This window comes from Pseudopodoces humilis, chromosome 1 (assembly GCF_049639895.1).
Source record: "Pseudopodoces humilis isolate 2021_Gansu_Grassland_sample_001 chromosome 1, ASM4963989v1, whole genome shotgun sequence".
In the NCBI taxonomy this organism is placed as follows: Eukaryota; Metazoa; Chordata; class Aves; order Passeriformes; family Paridae; genus Pseudopodoces; species Pseudopodoces humilis.
Window position 1 is genome coordinate 151,782,953 of NC_142200.1, and position 14,267 is coordinate 151,797,219.

Consider the following 14,267-nt stretch of genomic DNA (forward strand, 5'->3'; position numbering starts at 1 on the left):
TTCTGTATTATTCATTTAAATGCCATGCCGCTATACAAATAATAAACAAAAAGTCCCCTGATTTAAATATTTTTAATATTTATTTCTATCATATTGATCTTCTTTATTTATACACATAGATATGTTGCATAAGAGATATTAAAATATATTATATTAGCATCTACCCATACAGTTTTCATACTGAATATTAATCAACTTGTCTAGATTGGGATTACTTGTATTTATTTCTTTTTTATCTCTCTCTCTCTCTCTCTAGATCTATCTAGCTCCCCTATATTTATTTTTACATGTATATATTTCTATATTTCTCTTTCTAATGTTCTGCTTTTTGAAATTTGCATTTCTTTCCCTTGGAAACTCTCCCAATTCATTCAGCTAACACGTCAGAATGACAAAAACATAAAGCCCGAGCGAACCCCGAGTGCAGAACGCGCTCGTCTCTACGGAACTCTGGCACAGACATTTCTCTCGGTGCATTTTAATACCTCAGGGATGCACAGATGTGTTTTATACACTCCCATTTTACAGGGAAGTAAGAGGTGGAAAGACAAAACTCACTTTCTTAACCCTAAGCCATTCCTGACATAACAAAACCCTAAGGACGGAGTGCACTGAGAGGGGGTTTCTTTCCAAGGGAATTTAGAGAGGTCAATTCCTGTTCCTTGCCAATACCTACCATGAAAACCAGACCAACTCCACAGGTTTTTGGATTCTGCATCCAGCCCTCCCAGGCAATTTCCTGGCAGCTCGGGGTCCCCTCTGGGCAAGGGTACCCAGCACGAGCCCTCCCCATTCCCCGCTCACCTTGCTCCTCTCCAGCCACAGCGTGTGCCTCCCTCTGGCGGGGACCTCGGCGTGCCCCAAGGGACACGGGAGCCCCCCAGTCTCCACCCCGTCCCCCTCAGCCTTTGCTCCTCACCCCCAAAGAAGGCACAGAACAACTCCAACTGCCCTGGACAGCAGCACCCTGCTTTATTGGAAGCCTTTCTAGGTCTAGACCCCCTCCCAAAAAGGAGCTCTGCTGCAACAAGAAAAGGGGGGCAGATCTCAGAAATCCCTCCCCCAAAACCCCAGGCACAGGCCAGAGGCAGAAAGAGGGAGTGGTGGCAGAGAGGACACAGGAAGAAAAGAAAGAACAAAAGAATGGGCTGTGGGATGAAATAGAAAAACAAAATAACAACAACAAAACAAAAATACCAAAAGCAACAAACAAACAAACAAACAAAAAACCCCACTCAAACAAAAAACCTGGGATGAGAGGGATTGAAAAAGAACAGACACAGGGAACGGGACACAAGGATCCAGCGGGAAACAACGGCACGGAGATCAGCAGAGAGCCAAAGGGGATAAAAAAGACACGTGAGTGAGGTGTGGAGAAGGACACAGAGAAAGACAGACTGCAGAACACACAACAAGGACAGAGGGATGCAGAGACAAAGAGGGAAACAAGGAGCAAGAGAGGAAAGGACCACACCAGGCGCCAGTGGGGGGAATACGGACAAGGTGCTTCTCCCTTCAGTCACTCCAGCAAGCGCGGCTTCCCTGCAATTTCACGTCTCTTCCAAGCACAACAGGTGAACAAATAGGTACTCCCAACATCTTCTTCCTTTGTACTTTAGGCAGCACAGATCTGCCGGGAGAAACAGCAATTCAAGGGCAGATTTAAAAATGGAATTTCCACTTACCATCCTCTCCGCCTTTTCTCCAACTTAGCCCTGGGCTGGGAAACAAAAAGACAACAAACAAACGTTAAGGTGTCTTGAGAATGCCCAGGCCTGGGAGAAAGCCCTTCCCACCACCCTCCTGGCCTTTTCCCACTCTGAGGAGCTGTGGAAATGCACATCCAGACCCAAGGCGGACAGCCTGGGATGTTTTCTGCACAGCAAGCCCCACTGCCCTGAGCACCAGGAGCCTGAAGATGCTCTGAATTGCAATTCACAGCCTCAGTGAATTCTGCACGGGACAACCAAGTACTTGGTGCACAGAGGAAATACAAGTCACTGTTTTCAATACTTAAAATATCCGGGGGAGCTACTGGCTGCTTACAGCAGCGAGATTCATATGGCCTCCCTTACTTACGGATGTATCAGAAAAAGCGGTTTCAGGTTCCTTCTTTTTGGATCCCAACTCCAAACGCGAAATTTCTCACGACTGCTCCCGAGAGAGGCAATTGAAACTCCAGGAGCTCAGGAAAGCGACTCTCTCCCCTGAGTCATGTCTCACCTGCCCGAGCACCCGCAGTGCTTTTATAGCACCTCTCTCCCTGCTTTCCACATTCATTTAAATGTAAGAAGCTTGCAAGCTCTACCTCCATCCCCAGCCGCATCTTCCCTGCGCCCCAGCACTGCCCGGCCTGCTCAGATGCTGCTCCGCTCTGCTGCGCTGCCCCTCGCCGCGGGGCCGAAGCGGGAGAAGCCGCAGGTTTTGTTTCCCGGGAAAGGCTCTCCCGGGCCCCGCAGCTCCTTCCCGGCTCCGTGTCCGCCTTCGCCCGACGCTGACCCCGCCGCACCCCGCCGGCGCCACCGCCCTCCTCGGGGCTTCTCCCGGGACCTGCCGTTCTCCGCTCACCTTCAACCTCGCTGCAGCCACAGCACCTCCCGCCCTCCCCTCCACTGTCCCCTCGCCTGCCGCTGCCGCAGCCGGAGCCGCGCCTGGCGCTCCCGAACCGCTCCCGCAGCCCCGGGCCGGCCCCGCCGGGCGCTCCCCGCGCTGCCGGCAGCGCCGCTCTCCGCCAGCAGGTGGCACCGGCGAGTCACCGAAAGTAGCCGCGCGTGCGTCTCTGCAGAGCCGGCGGCGCCGGGACCCCGCTCAGCCCTCGCACGGCCAGCGGCAAGATTTAGGGCATTGAGCGAGCAAATGCCAGACCACAATAAATCAACAGGTTGCAAGATTTCTTCCCAGTTTCTCTCCAGCCATTCGTACATGGAAGTCCGTGACTTTCCTGCTTCCTTCTGGAAAAATGGAAGTATTCCTCAGTTGTGGAGTGGTTCCAGTCCAGTCCAAACACCTGACGAAAAACGCATCTGCTCCCTGGGTGTCAGGAAGAGCTTTTCTAAGTGAAAGAACTGAAAAAGACTCGGTATAGTGCAAGGTTTTTTGTTTTTTTTTTTTTTTCCTGGAATAAGAACACAGGCAGACAGCTTGTCAGGACACACTGCACTCTCTTCTCCAAATACAATTCTGGGCTCCTTTGCAAACTGCCTCTGCCACGTGGTTTTCTCCAGGAGAAATCAAGGCATTTCTCCGGGCAATTTGGAGATCATGTTATCACAAATGAAAGAAAGTAAAGAAATATTCCAAATAAGAGCCTTTGGGGTCCTCTGGGCTGAATTTGGAAGGGGACATTCATTCCCTGCACTGCAAATACACCACAACCTCCAACACAAAGCAAAGATGTCAAGTGAGGTCTGAAAGCATCAGTTTGACAACCTCGTTGCCTTTTTTTTTCTTTTTTTTTTTTTAAGTGACTTTTGCAATCAAACTCTAAAGCTGACAAACCACAAATGTTCCCAGTGCCCTCCAGCCACTCTGGAACAAAATCATATTCCCAGCCAAACTGACAACAGACAGGTCGCAGGGGTCTCCTCTTCAGAAGCTCCTGGCCTGATACAATGACATATTACACACAGTAGAAGAAACTCCATTTGTTTTTTTTTTATTTAAGCAGAACCTAAGGAAAAGCACTATAGAAGTGGCATCCACCTATTTGCTACCACAGTGGAGATGATGACTGTATAATTTCTACACCACCTCTCAGCATCCAAGCTTTAGCTCTAGGCTGTCCAGGAGAAGAGCCACATCTCTCCAATGGAAAGGACTTCTCACTTATTGAGTATGGAAATGGCTGAAGGTGGAATCTAGAAAAAGGATTTCACAAAAAAGATCTAAGGTGAAACAGTTCTCACCTTTGTCAAGTCCCATTAAAACCTGTAAGTGTTTGCATGTCTTTGTGTGCATTCACAAGTGAAGAGAAATCCAAACACTAGAGACCATTATCGGGAGCAGAAAGAAACCAAGGTACAGGTCTTCATTAAGACACATAAGGTTAGTGCACGAGATACAAAGAAACAAAGTATTTATTGTTAAAAGCTGTTCTAGGAATCACTCGGCATCATACAATGGCTATGGTGGCTACAGAGTAGAGAGAGTCTCTCTCTCTCTTCCCCCTATGCTTTATACACGTATTTGCTCACTCTCACAAACTCACTGATGTATTTTTTAAATGGAGTTCCTCTCTTCAGTGAGTTTGGAAAAGATGTTTATAATACAGGATCTGGCAGAACAGATACATTCTATTAAACAACAGAGCAGTTACAGAAAGGAGACTGCTTTCTTTAGTAAAAAAGAGCCTTCTTTCTCTCCTTATCTCTTCGTATTGCCATGAAAGAGTTCTCCACACAAAACCAGACCAACAACCCCCAAATACCCAATTAGCATTTTGGCAAAATTAGGAGCACTAGGATATGCACCAATATTGATTTATACACTAGTATTTTCACTTGGCTTCCACAGGATAAGTTCTAAACAATGTGGTGTAAAAAACCTGCCAGCTGAGACGATGTCTGCACTACAGCTGCCAACCCTGCTGTGTCGAACAACTGAATCCCTGCTGGTAACAGTGAAAATGCTTCGACAGTGCGTCTCAAAGTTACTTACAAAACTTTTGGTTCTGTCCTTGCCTCCCACTTCCCAGGCTACACACTGACTGTGACTGTCTCTCCCAAAAGCTCTCTTTGTCCGCACACACACACGAGCACACAGAATGCACAGACTCACGTGGGCTGTGCTATTTCCAAGAGTGCTTTGCACGTTACCTTGTGCTGCGTCTTACTGCCGCTTCAGTGGCACTCTGCTCCATTTTTTAATTTCCTTTCCCACTGTTGTATTCTTCTCTTTATTCCACAACCGAACATTTGCTTCCCCTTCAATCTCTAAGAAACATTTAATCTGATTCCTGCCTCATGGCCAACAACCCAGAAGACTAAATAAAACTGTTTCTAACCTGCCGTGTCAACACTCTTGCTCCAAGATACGTTTCCCTACTACTGGTACTCCAGAACTCTGTTGAATCCTTTCCTAGTTTGATGCCCTATTTTCTAACAATCTATATTATCATCTATACATGAACTACTTCTATGCACAGAATGTTTTTTTACAGTATGCATAGATCTGTATTGTACTGTGGCAACTGAAGACCCCGAAACATCTTGTCATCTTTTATACACACAAAAAGACAACCATCCTGAACTTAAAATGAATTCCTCATTCACAGTCTGCCATAATTATCTGACTGTTCGGTGCCGCTACCTTTCATTTTCAATGCTCAAGCAACACTTGGTCTAGTTGCTTCCAGTATTGCTCCATTATTTTTCTTCAAATAAAATTTTTGTTTTGCACACAAGCTCTTAGCTGTACCTGTGGAACAAAGGACAAAATTTTTCTCTGTCTTCAGTAAAACACCCAAACAGTTCCTGAACACAGGAAAAAGGCATCAGAATCTCAAACCCCAGTTTAACCGAAGGAAAGACACCTGACAGCTATTCCCAAGACTCACAGGTAGTGACCAGTCTTTTTTTATAGACAGTGAAATATTTAGATTCTGGACTGCTATCTCCAGTGCCATCTTCAGTGGCTGATTCATGCACACACCCCTTTCAGTATAACACTGCTGCTTGATAGTTTCAGCTTTCAGTGACACAGTTGTGAACACTGGCACCAACACCACATTAGTTTTGTTAATTTGCTCTGAAAGAGACTTGGAACCAGATCCATCCAATTAATTATTCAGAGGCTCTAAAACCAGGCTGGACTCCAGTATCCTGTCAGCTGTGGCAAATGACTGGTATTACTCTCAAATATTGGCTACTTCAGCAGGAAGGTTCTCAAAACCCAGAATTCCCTGGCAGACATTCTGCAGGCATCTATCTCAGTCCTTCTCATATCTTTGCCTATCTTTCTCTGCATTTCTTATTCCTGCAGACTGAGCATAGCCCCTGAATGTAGCTGCTCTGTTTGCCACATACAGACAAGAGTTTTATACACTGAGCAGCATGCACACAACGGACACAGCAGCATAACAAATACGGAAGCACAGTCACAGATGGCCCCCACTGTTTTTTACTCATAATGCTTGCCTGTTGTCCAATTAGCAGAGTCCTAAACGAAGTAACATTTCTAGTCAATCACTGTGGCAGCCTCACAACCCCTAAGTATAACCAGTTTAAGACTGCATGATTTCACATTTTACTGTGGAAAGAGGTTTTAACACAAAAGGGAAAAAATTCCAAATCAAGCCATTCCCAATAAAAGGCCTCAGACAATGAGGGACTGTCATACTTTTTCTCACACCAACAGGTTTTGTGTGAGAGTACTGCCATCACATAAATTCAATCAAAAGTAAATTTTCCAAGACATCTCTGAACACAAATGATGGACTAAAAGCTATGGCACTATTAATGTGAAAACAAAGATATTAAATGCAGGGGTAAAGAGAAGACTATCTCTTCTGTGACTGAACAGAAGAAACTTTTAAGTTAAAACTAAGAGAGAAATTGGCAAAGACAGCAGAAAACGCAATACTAGAGAAAAAACCACATTTATTCAAAAGAGCTGCCTTCTTTCCATACCACATGTGAATTTGATTCTTTCCAAGGAAGTGAAAGGAGGTGAAAAAGAGTAACTTAGAAGAGGATTTTGAGTGCCACATCGAATGAACAGTTATACTTTGGCAGCTGTTTTTTGGACTAGAAATCCTTTAATTACAACTCATCTGTGCACTACAAAAAATGAGGAGGGGAAGGATTTGAGGAAGATGTCCCTGCTTCCAAGTAATTGTTCCATAAATTCCCATTGTCTGAATTTGTTGTACATTTACAAAGAAGATGATTTCCAAGGGATATGTTCTCTGTGCTATTTAAGGCTGATAGCGCTTTATAACTCAACAGCATCCGAAATAACCAGCACGTATCATGTATGGGAGAGCTAAACAATTCATAGTAAGAGGCAGTTCACCGATGATCAAAATGTGAGACCAATCCAGGGACTCTGTTAACCTCTTGAAGTAAAGAAAAAACTACCATGTGACATGAAGTTAAGCTTCTTGGATTCTACACCAAGAATCAGGAAGTTCTTTTCAGTGATGAACCCTACAGTCACACACAGAAACATTAAAATAATCTGGTATTTTACATATGTACGCATTGTTAACATCTGCTGTGTTAAAGGCAGGCATCAGCAAAGCACCATTACATTATTTTAGCTTTCTCAGAATGCCTCATTTGTTGCTAATACCACTGATATTAAGGATGCATAAGAAGCTCTTATCCCAGGAATGATTCTCTTTGTCTCAGTACCGTGTATGGGTCATACCCATCTAGTGATATGTGATTCACTTTACCTTTCACTGCCGGGGTGAGGGGAAGAGAAATTATTTGCATCTGCAGAAAAGATGGCCTGACTATATGTCTTCTCCTCCAGACTGGCTCTGCATTCCAGGATGCAAATGCTCCCAGTTTGTTCTTTCAGACAGTGAGACAGCTTCTTGCACTGGTCCAGCTGAAACAAAAACTCTCTTCAGGAATACAAAGCATTCCACAGCTATAAGAAAAACTATCTTGTCTAATTCCAGGTCAGTTACTGTTTGAGACTCTTGTGTACCACAGGGTAAGAACTGCGTTTATTTCTCTAAACCTGTAGTCTCCTATAACACCCATCTCAACCTCCCCCATCGGTGCCACCCATGATTCTAAGCATAGCCATTAGGATTTGCTGTGTAGTGTCTAACTTTGCACTAAAACGTAACGATGTGCGTTGATGAGTGAACCTTTAGTCTTCTTCCACACTGACACTTTCATGATGCTGTCTCTGGCTTGGAATGGTTTGAGACACCTGTCCTGGGCAAGATTTTCAAGGGTCACTCTAAAGCTGGTGTTCTGACTGGTGTGTTGATGGCACGCTCTCATCCAGTCAGGAAGCAGGTCCATGTGTAACAGTGAGCTAAGTAACACTGAGAAGTCCACTGGTTTGGTGGTCATGATGCCAACAGAATCTTGTGAGCAGTACTTATGTGTTACGCACTCCCAAAGATTGTTCCAATTCCTGTCGGCGCTGTTGGATCTGAAAGAAAAAGACACACTGTACAGTTTAGCAGATTAAATTGCTCAGTGGCAGGAGATGCATTTTTAAGGCAGCAGTGTGGATATTTCTTTCATACCTTGCAGTAGAAGTATCTGCTCACAGCTTCTTGAGACCATGGCTCGTGATAAAATTCGGCTCTGCGTTCTTCCTCTGGGTTTCCAACCACATCAGTCATCACCTGTGACAAAAATAAAACCATTTTTCACCAAAGCTCTTCTACCACATAGAGAAACTTTCAGATTTACCCAGAGTGAAAATTTATCTACATTACACATAAAAATGGTCAGAACTGTTCTCAAAGCCCAAAGCTAATGGACAATGTGTGCTTACTGCCAAAACAGGATCACAGAATGAGCAAATGGTTTGTGTTGAAAGGGACCTTTACGCTCATCTCATTCCACCCCCTGCCATGGGCAGGGACACCTTCCACTAGATCAGGTGCGCCAAGCCCTATCCAATCTGCCTCCAGGGATAGGACAGCAGGGGGGTGGAACCATTCTTATGTCTTCAGCATCACAGAATCACAGGTAAATATAGTTATTGGAATATTTTGCAAAGCAGTGTTGTGGAATCACAACTCTGATGCCAGCAGGGCAGAACATTAATAGAAAAGGCTCTTATGGGGTGACTTGTCAGTCAGGGAAAACTCTGAACAACTATTCCGTGTGTAAAGCTTGTGAAACTCCACAATACCTTTTTAAGTTCCTGAAGTCAAAGACTGCTTTATTTAAACATGCTTTTAGATGCCTGTCCCCTTTGAATACAATATAAATAATAATAACCATAATCTCAACAGTAGATTTTTGGAAGACTATTCAGTTAACAATAGGCATTTATATAAGAAAGACACAACAATTTTATTAAAATGATTTCATGGATTCAATAATACAACTAATTTTGAGGCATGTCAGTTAAAGAGAGAAAATATGAAACTTTATGAGGAACAAATTATTAATTTTTGCTGGCAGACAACTGAACGTCTTTACATTCCATTTCTTGCATATCTCAAAGATAAGCTCAAGGACTTGCACATCTCAAAGATAACCTGATAAGATTAAATTATGAACAAACACCCAAATTGTGTTCTCATACTACAGGATGCTCCTGCTGAGTTTGACACAGCTTTGAATTTATAGAATACATGAACAAAGCCCTGCATTTCAAACTTACTGTCCGGCCACAAATAAACCTACCACTCCCATGAAACACCACTGTTCCACTGGAACTGGAATACAACCTAAACTATCTTTCCTGCATACTGTCTACTCTGGGATTTCATTAGTCCACTCACTGTCTGTCTTCCACCACTTATCCATCCTAAAGGTTTGGCTATACACTCTGTGTACATTTAGATAAAATTCTTCCGTTCTGGTTCCACTATGCATTCTTTTTCAAATCTTAGCTCACCTTAAGATCCCTGCTTTGGGACCGGAGAAGGTCTTGGATGTATCCTTTGGGATCCTTGGAGAAACTCAGCATAAAATCACGTTGTATTTTTAGCTGATTTATGGACTCAATTGTCTCATGAATCTGACAGAAAAGAAACAAACCGGATATTCTTTAATTTCTCTCATGCTCCAGTGCTCATCAGGTCAGCTCTGTTACCATCTTAGTACACCTGGTAATTTACAATTCTACACCACAGACTGATGCAGCCCTTCCTAGGGCTTTTTCAATTCAGAAAGCAGCAACTTAACTGCAATCCTGCCACTAAATTTTGGTTTCACTTGTACTTCTGCAATGCAAGTGTGTACAGGATTCTCCTTCACTTCCTGCACTGAACTTCTGCATGGCATGCAGAGCTAAGCCACATTACTGCACAATGTAATAACTTCTTGTGTAGAATCACTCTGCCTGCCAAGACTGGGATCTTTGAGGAAAGGTGCTGCATAAATACGCAGTTAAGCAGTGCCCAGTGCAAGAAAGCAGTTATTCCCCTGGTTACTATCATCATCACATCTTCAACATCCTACTGTAATGTTTAAAAACCCCAGCTATTTCCTGATCAAGTCCATGTCAAATGAATAGCCATGACTTCTAGACCTTTTCTTAAGAGAAAGCCCATGAAAGTCACGATGGCTGCAAAAAGAAGAGTGTGAACAATGAGAAATCATGAGTAAATGATTTTGGATGAAATGGAAGGTTTATAGAAAATGAATCATATCTTTAGAAATATTATGGCAGAAATATTAACTAGCAGGGAAGACTGGAGTCAAGGTCCTGTAATGGATAATATCATCAAATATGAACAGGAGGAGGACAGTTCATGAATCATTTGCACATAGACACAACATTTGCTACCCTGTTCTTCTAACGTTCTAGTTTGAAATACTAAACCTATCTTGTTTAGTTTCATGTATTCGTCTCTTTTGCCAAAACAGCCAAGATGACAAGCACATTGGAGAAAATAATCGTACCCTGATCTGGTTATGCCACAAGGCCACTAGTGTAGGTACTACATGGTACATTAAGAGAAGAGAGCTGTTGCCAACTTAAAATCATTCCTTCTTTGGCAAAATGCTCTAGTTGCGCTCAGTGAACTCCATTGGTGTGCGCCAAATTCCCAGGAGGAGACACCATGGCAGCACAGCAATGAAATGCACAGAGGGTAACAGGAGCAGCCCATGTCTACTCACCCTGAAGTGACTTCAGTAACTTCACTGATCACAGCTTGCCCTGTGCTGCAGCAAATATTCAAAAAGGAGTAGACACAGACAGGAGAGAAGGTGAGCGGGACTGGAAGCAGAATAACCCTATGCATGATGCTTGCGAGCTTACATGGGCTGGGAACTAACTGACTGAGTGGCTGAAAAGGACTGGCCTTAAGAGCCTGACAGCAAAGACACTGCAACAGTTACCAGAATCCATTGCATTGCTGCCACCCAGACCCCGTTTAAAACTGCATGAAGACCATAGTTAAACATATTTGTTTGTATTAGCAGTAAACAAAGAGAACCTGGGCCTTGTTCTGAGAAGGCATTTTTGTTTATCCCTTACCGATCCAAATCAGCCATTGACACATGCCAGAACTGGCTAACAGCCCCTAGGACACGAACCCCTAAAACAGCCTGTAAAACCCACTACTGCCTTAAGATAGATATTATTATTTGAAGTGCACATGATCCTCTTCCACTGACACTTGAAACTGCCCAAGCGCTCCAAGTGATTTTCTTGCCATGCATGTTCCATGTTTCCACCTAATGCAGAGAGCCATTCTGCAGTTAGTATAAAACCCACACCTGACTATGAGATTCTCCTAGCTTTGGCTTTGCAATTTAGCAAGATATCATGACCTCTCAATAAAAAGTTAGTCATACAGTTCTGGTGGTTTTCAAGTGTCAGGGGACTCGGTACACTACCTGTGAAACTCCATCACCACAACAACCACGTCAGGCCTAGGATCAAATCCTAAATGGGAATGCCATTCACGCTGATGTACTCCCACTGCATTTGACTGATTCGTCCCTTGAAAGCACATGCCCTTAACAAGTCCCCATCTCACAACATTACTGTCTTTGACACATGACACAAAACACATGTGAAGCTACACAATGAGTACATGTACCATGGGATACTTTACTCTTGGGCTAATACCTTGTTATCCAATGCTGTTATCTCCTGTTGGTTAGCTGTTGAGAGAAGAAAACTACTCATCTGGCCTTTTAATGGGTCTTCAACTTCTACATCTATGTCGTAACAAGCCGTCTTCTTCTGATCGTTGGGGTCAACACTATAGAGAGTACAACACAAGATCATAAGAACTGCCATAATAAATCAGAATGAATTTCCATCCAGCCCAGAATTCACTCTACAATAAAGCCTGTTGCAGATGCTGTGAAAAAGTTTAAGAACAGGGTATCTTTATATATTTTCATATTCTAGTATGTTCTCTCATCTTTTGTCAGTCAGATTTCAAATACTTTTGAGCTGGAGCTTTTGCCCAGATCATCAAATTTAATTTCTAACATCCTCCTGAGACTTGTTACACTAAATACTAGTATCATTCTTTGGCTTGTCCTGCCCTAAATTTGTATTTAGCTTGCCAGTGTTTAGACTTAACACTTACTTTATTGTTAGACTAAAGTTTCTTAACAAGAAAACAGTCTTCAGTATTTGGTAAATCAGACTTCAATCACTGTCACCTGTAATATAAAAATCCTGGCTTCTCAACCCTATCTGTAAAATGTGTGGGTTATGTGCATCTTCAGTAGGTACTAAAAAAAAAATTGCTCAGGATGTAATTGAGCTTGACAGACTTGGGGGAGTGGAAGAACTTCCAGAGGTGGAATTGCACTAGTAGAGCTGTAAGCAGGTGGAGGAAGGTGATCCTTCTCTATTCTCAAGTCCAGTAAGGACACACCTCTAGTACTGTGTTCAGTGCTGGGCTTCCCAGTGCAAGAGATATATGGAGCTCCTGGCAGGAATTTTGAAAAGGTCCATGAAGATGATTAAGACATCAGAGAATCTCACAGCTGAGGAAAGGCTGAGTGGTCTGGGACTATTCAGCCTAGAAAACAGAAGGCTGGTGGGGAGGGAACTTACCAAAACTTGAAGGGAGGGTTTAAAGAAGATAGAGCCAGGACCTTTTCAGTGGTGCCCAGTGACAGGACAAGAGGCAGCTGGCTCAAACTGAAACACAGAAGGCTCCATCTGAACACCAGGAAATGCATTTTTACTGTAAGGGTGACCAAGCAATAGCACAAGTTGCAGAAAGACCCTCAAAGCCCATCTGCTGTTACCCCAGCCCGGAGTCTCCCATGTTGGAGACACTCCAAAGCCGTCTGGACATGGCTGTGGCCAGCCTGCTACAGGTGGCTCTTCTTGAGCAGGGAAGGGCATTTGACCAGATGACTTCCAGAGGCCCCTTCCAACCTCAAACATTCTGAGAATCTGTGATGCTGTGAGGAAGCCTGCAAGAAGATGAGCAGCAGAAGGAAAGCTAAGGGAAAACTCAGGTTTGGGTCTGGCTCTGCCACTCGTGTCAAAAGCCACAGAGAAGGCTCCACGTTGTCTTTGGCTCCATTGCTCCTGGCCGAGTCCTGTCCTCAGGCCTCCCAGGGTCCTGAGCCCAAGTCAGTGAGGGCAGCAGGGCTGGACAGAGGGATCCTGACGGGCCACAGAAACACAATGGCACTTCAGCATGGTAAAGGTCAGCACAGGAAAAGCTCTGCTCCTGGGATAGAATGACATCGTGCAGGGGGACAGGTTGGCAGGAGAGGACTCGGAGGCCCTGATGGACAGACAACAAGTGCAGGAGGAGTCTGTGGGGTAGGGCAGCCACAGCAAAGGTCAGCTGCAAAAGGGGCTGTATTAGCGCAGGTGCTGCCACAAGCCAGCAAAGAGGCTCCTCCTTGCTACACCACGCTGGTGAAACTGGATCTGGACTGGTGGGCACAGGACCACAAAGATGTGACACCCTGGAGCGAGGCCCACAGAGGCCCAGTAGGATGCTGGGGGCTGGAGCAGAGACCTGCCGAGAGAAGCTGCTAGAGCTTCTCCAGCCTGGAGAACAAAAGGGAAAAGGAGATTCCCTGGGAGCATGTGACATATGGACTGGTGAAGCACAGACAGGGCCAGCCTCCCCTTGGAGGTGCATGACATTAGGGTGAGAGGCAACAGAAACTCACTGCAGCATGGGCAATTCACTCCCTATAAGGAATTGGTTTGTAAAAAGTCATGATGGTAGTCAAAAAGGGGGAAGCCAGAGATAACCTGTTTGTATGAAAAGAATATTGGAGAGCTATGCTTTGCAGTCTGCTTGTATTCTTTAATAGAGTGGAAGACGTCTCGCTTCTTTGCAGAAATGGAAATCCCACAGAGGTTCTTCTTTGTGCCTCTGATTTCAGTTGCGTCAACTGCAATTAGAAGTGCAACTCAAGAAAATCTCCACTTCTAGCTTGAGGTCAGGTGAGATTTGACTTCTACCCGTTTTAAATTTGATGCATTCAGTATTGTGGGAATCAGAAACCATTACAGAATCTGTATTTTTAATTGCATTCTGCAGGTTTGAGTCTGCCTGGTATTTAAAATATTTGTCAAGATCAGACTTTTTGTTCATCTCTACTTTATGTCCATTTCAGTGCATTGCATTGTTTCTTCCTTTTTTTCAAAGGTGCCTAGAGAGTGATGCT

At 44.2% G+C, this 14,267-nt stretch overlaps 2 protein-coding genes across 12 annotated transcripts in view; both read right to left on the reverse strand.

Moving 5' to 3' along the window:
• Positions 1–2,924, reverse strand: part of LOC102101246 (voltage-gated inwardly rectifying potassium channel KCNH2) — a 6,242-nt gene extending 3,318 nt beyond the window's left edge. The window contains exon 1 of the mRNA XM_088056010.1: positions 2,576–2,924. Coding sequence (XP_087912136.1) covers positions 2,576–2,924 — 349 coding nt within the window. The remainder of the gene's footprint in view (positions 1–2,575) is intronic.
• Positions 2,925–4,058: 1,134 nt separating this feature from the next.
• Positions 4,059–14,267, reverse strand: part of SMARCD3 (SWI/SNF related BAF chromatin remodeling complex subunit D3) — a 78,600-nt gene continuing 68,391 nt past the window's right edge. For all 11 annotated transcript variants that reach the window (XM_088053154.1, XM_088053145.1, XM_088053152.1 and 8 more), the window contains 4 exons: positions 11,731–11,866; positions 9,544–9,666; positions 8,213–8,314; positions 4,059–8,115 (listed from right to left, as the gene is read on the reverse strand). In XM_088053154.1, the coding sequence (XP_087909280.1) occupies positions 8,062–8,115; positions 8,213–8,314; positions 9,544–9,666; positions 11,731–11,866 (415 nt within the window). In that variant the 3' untranslated portion in view covers positions 4,059–8,061. The remainder of the gene's footprint in view (positions 8,116–8,212; positions 8,315–9,543; positions 9,667–11,730; positions 11,867–14,267) is intronic.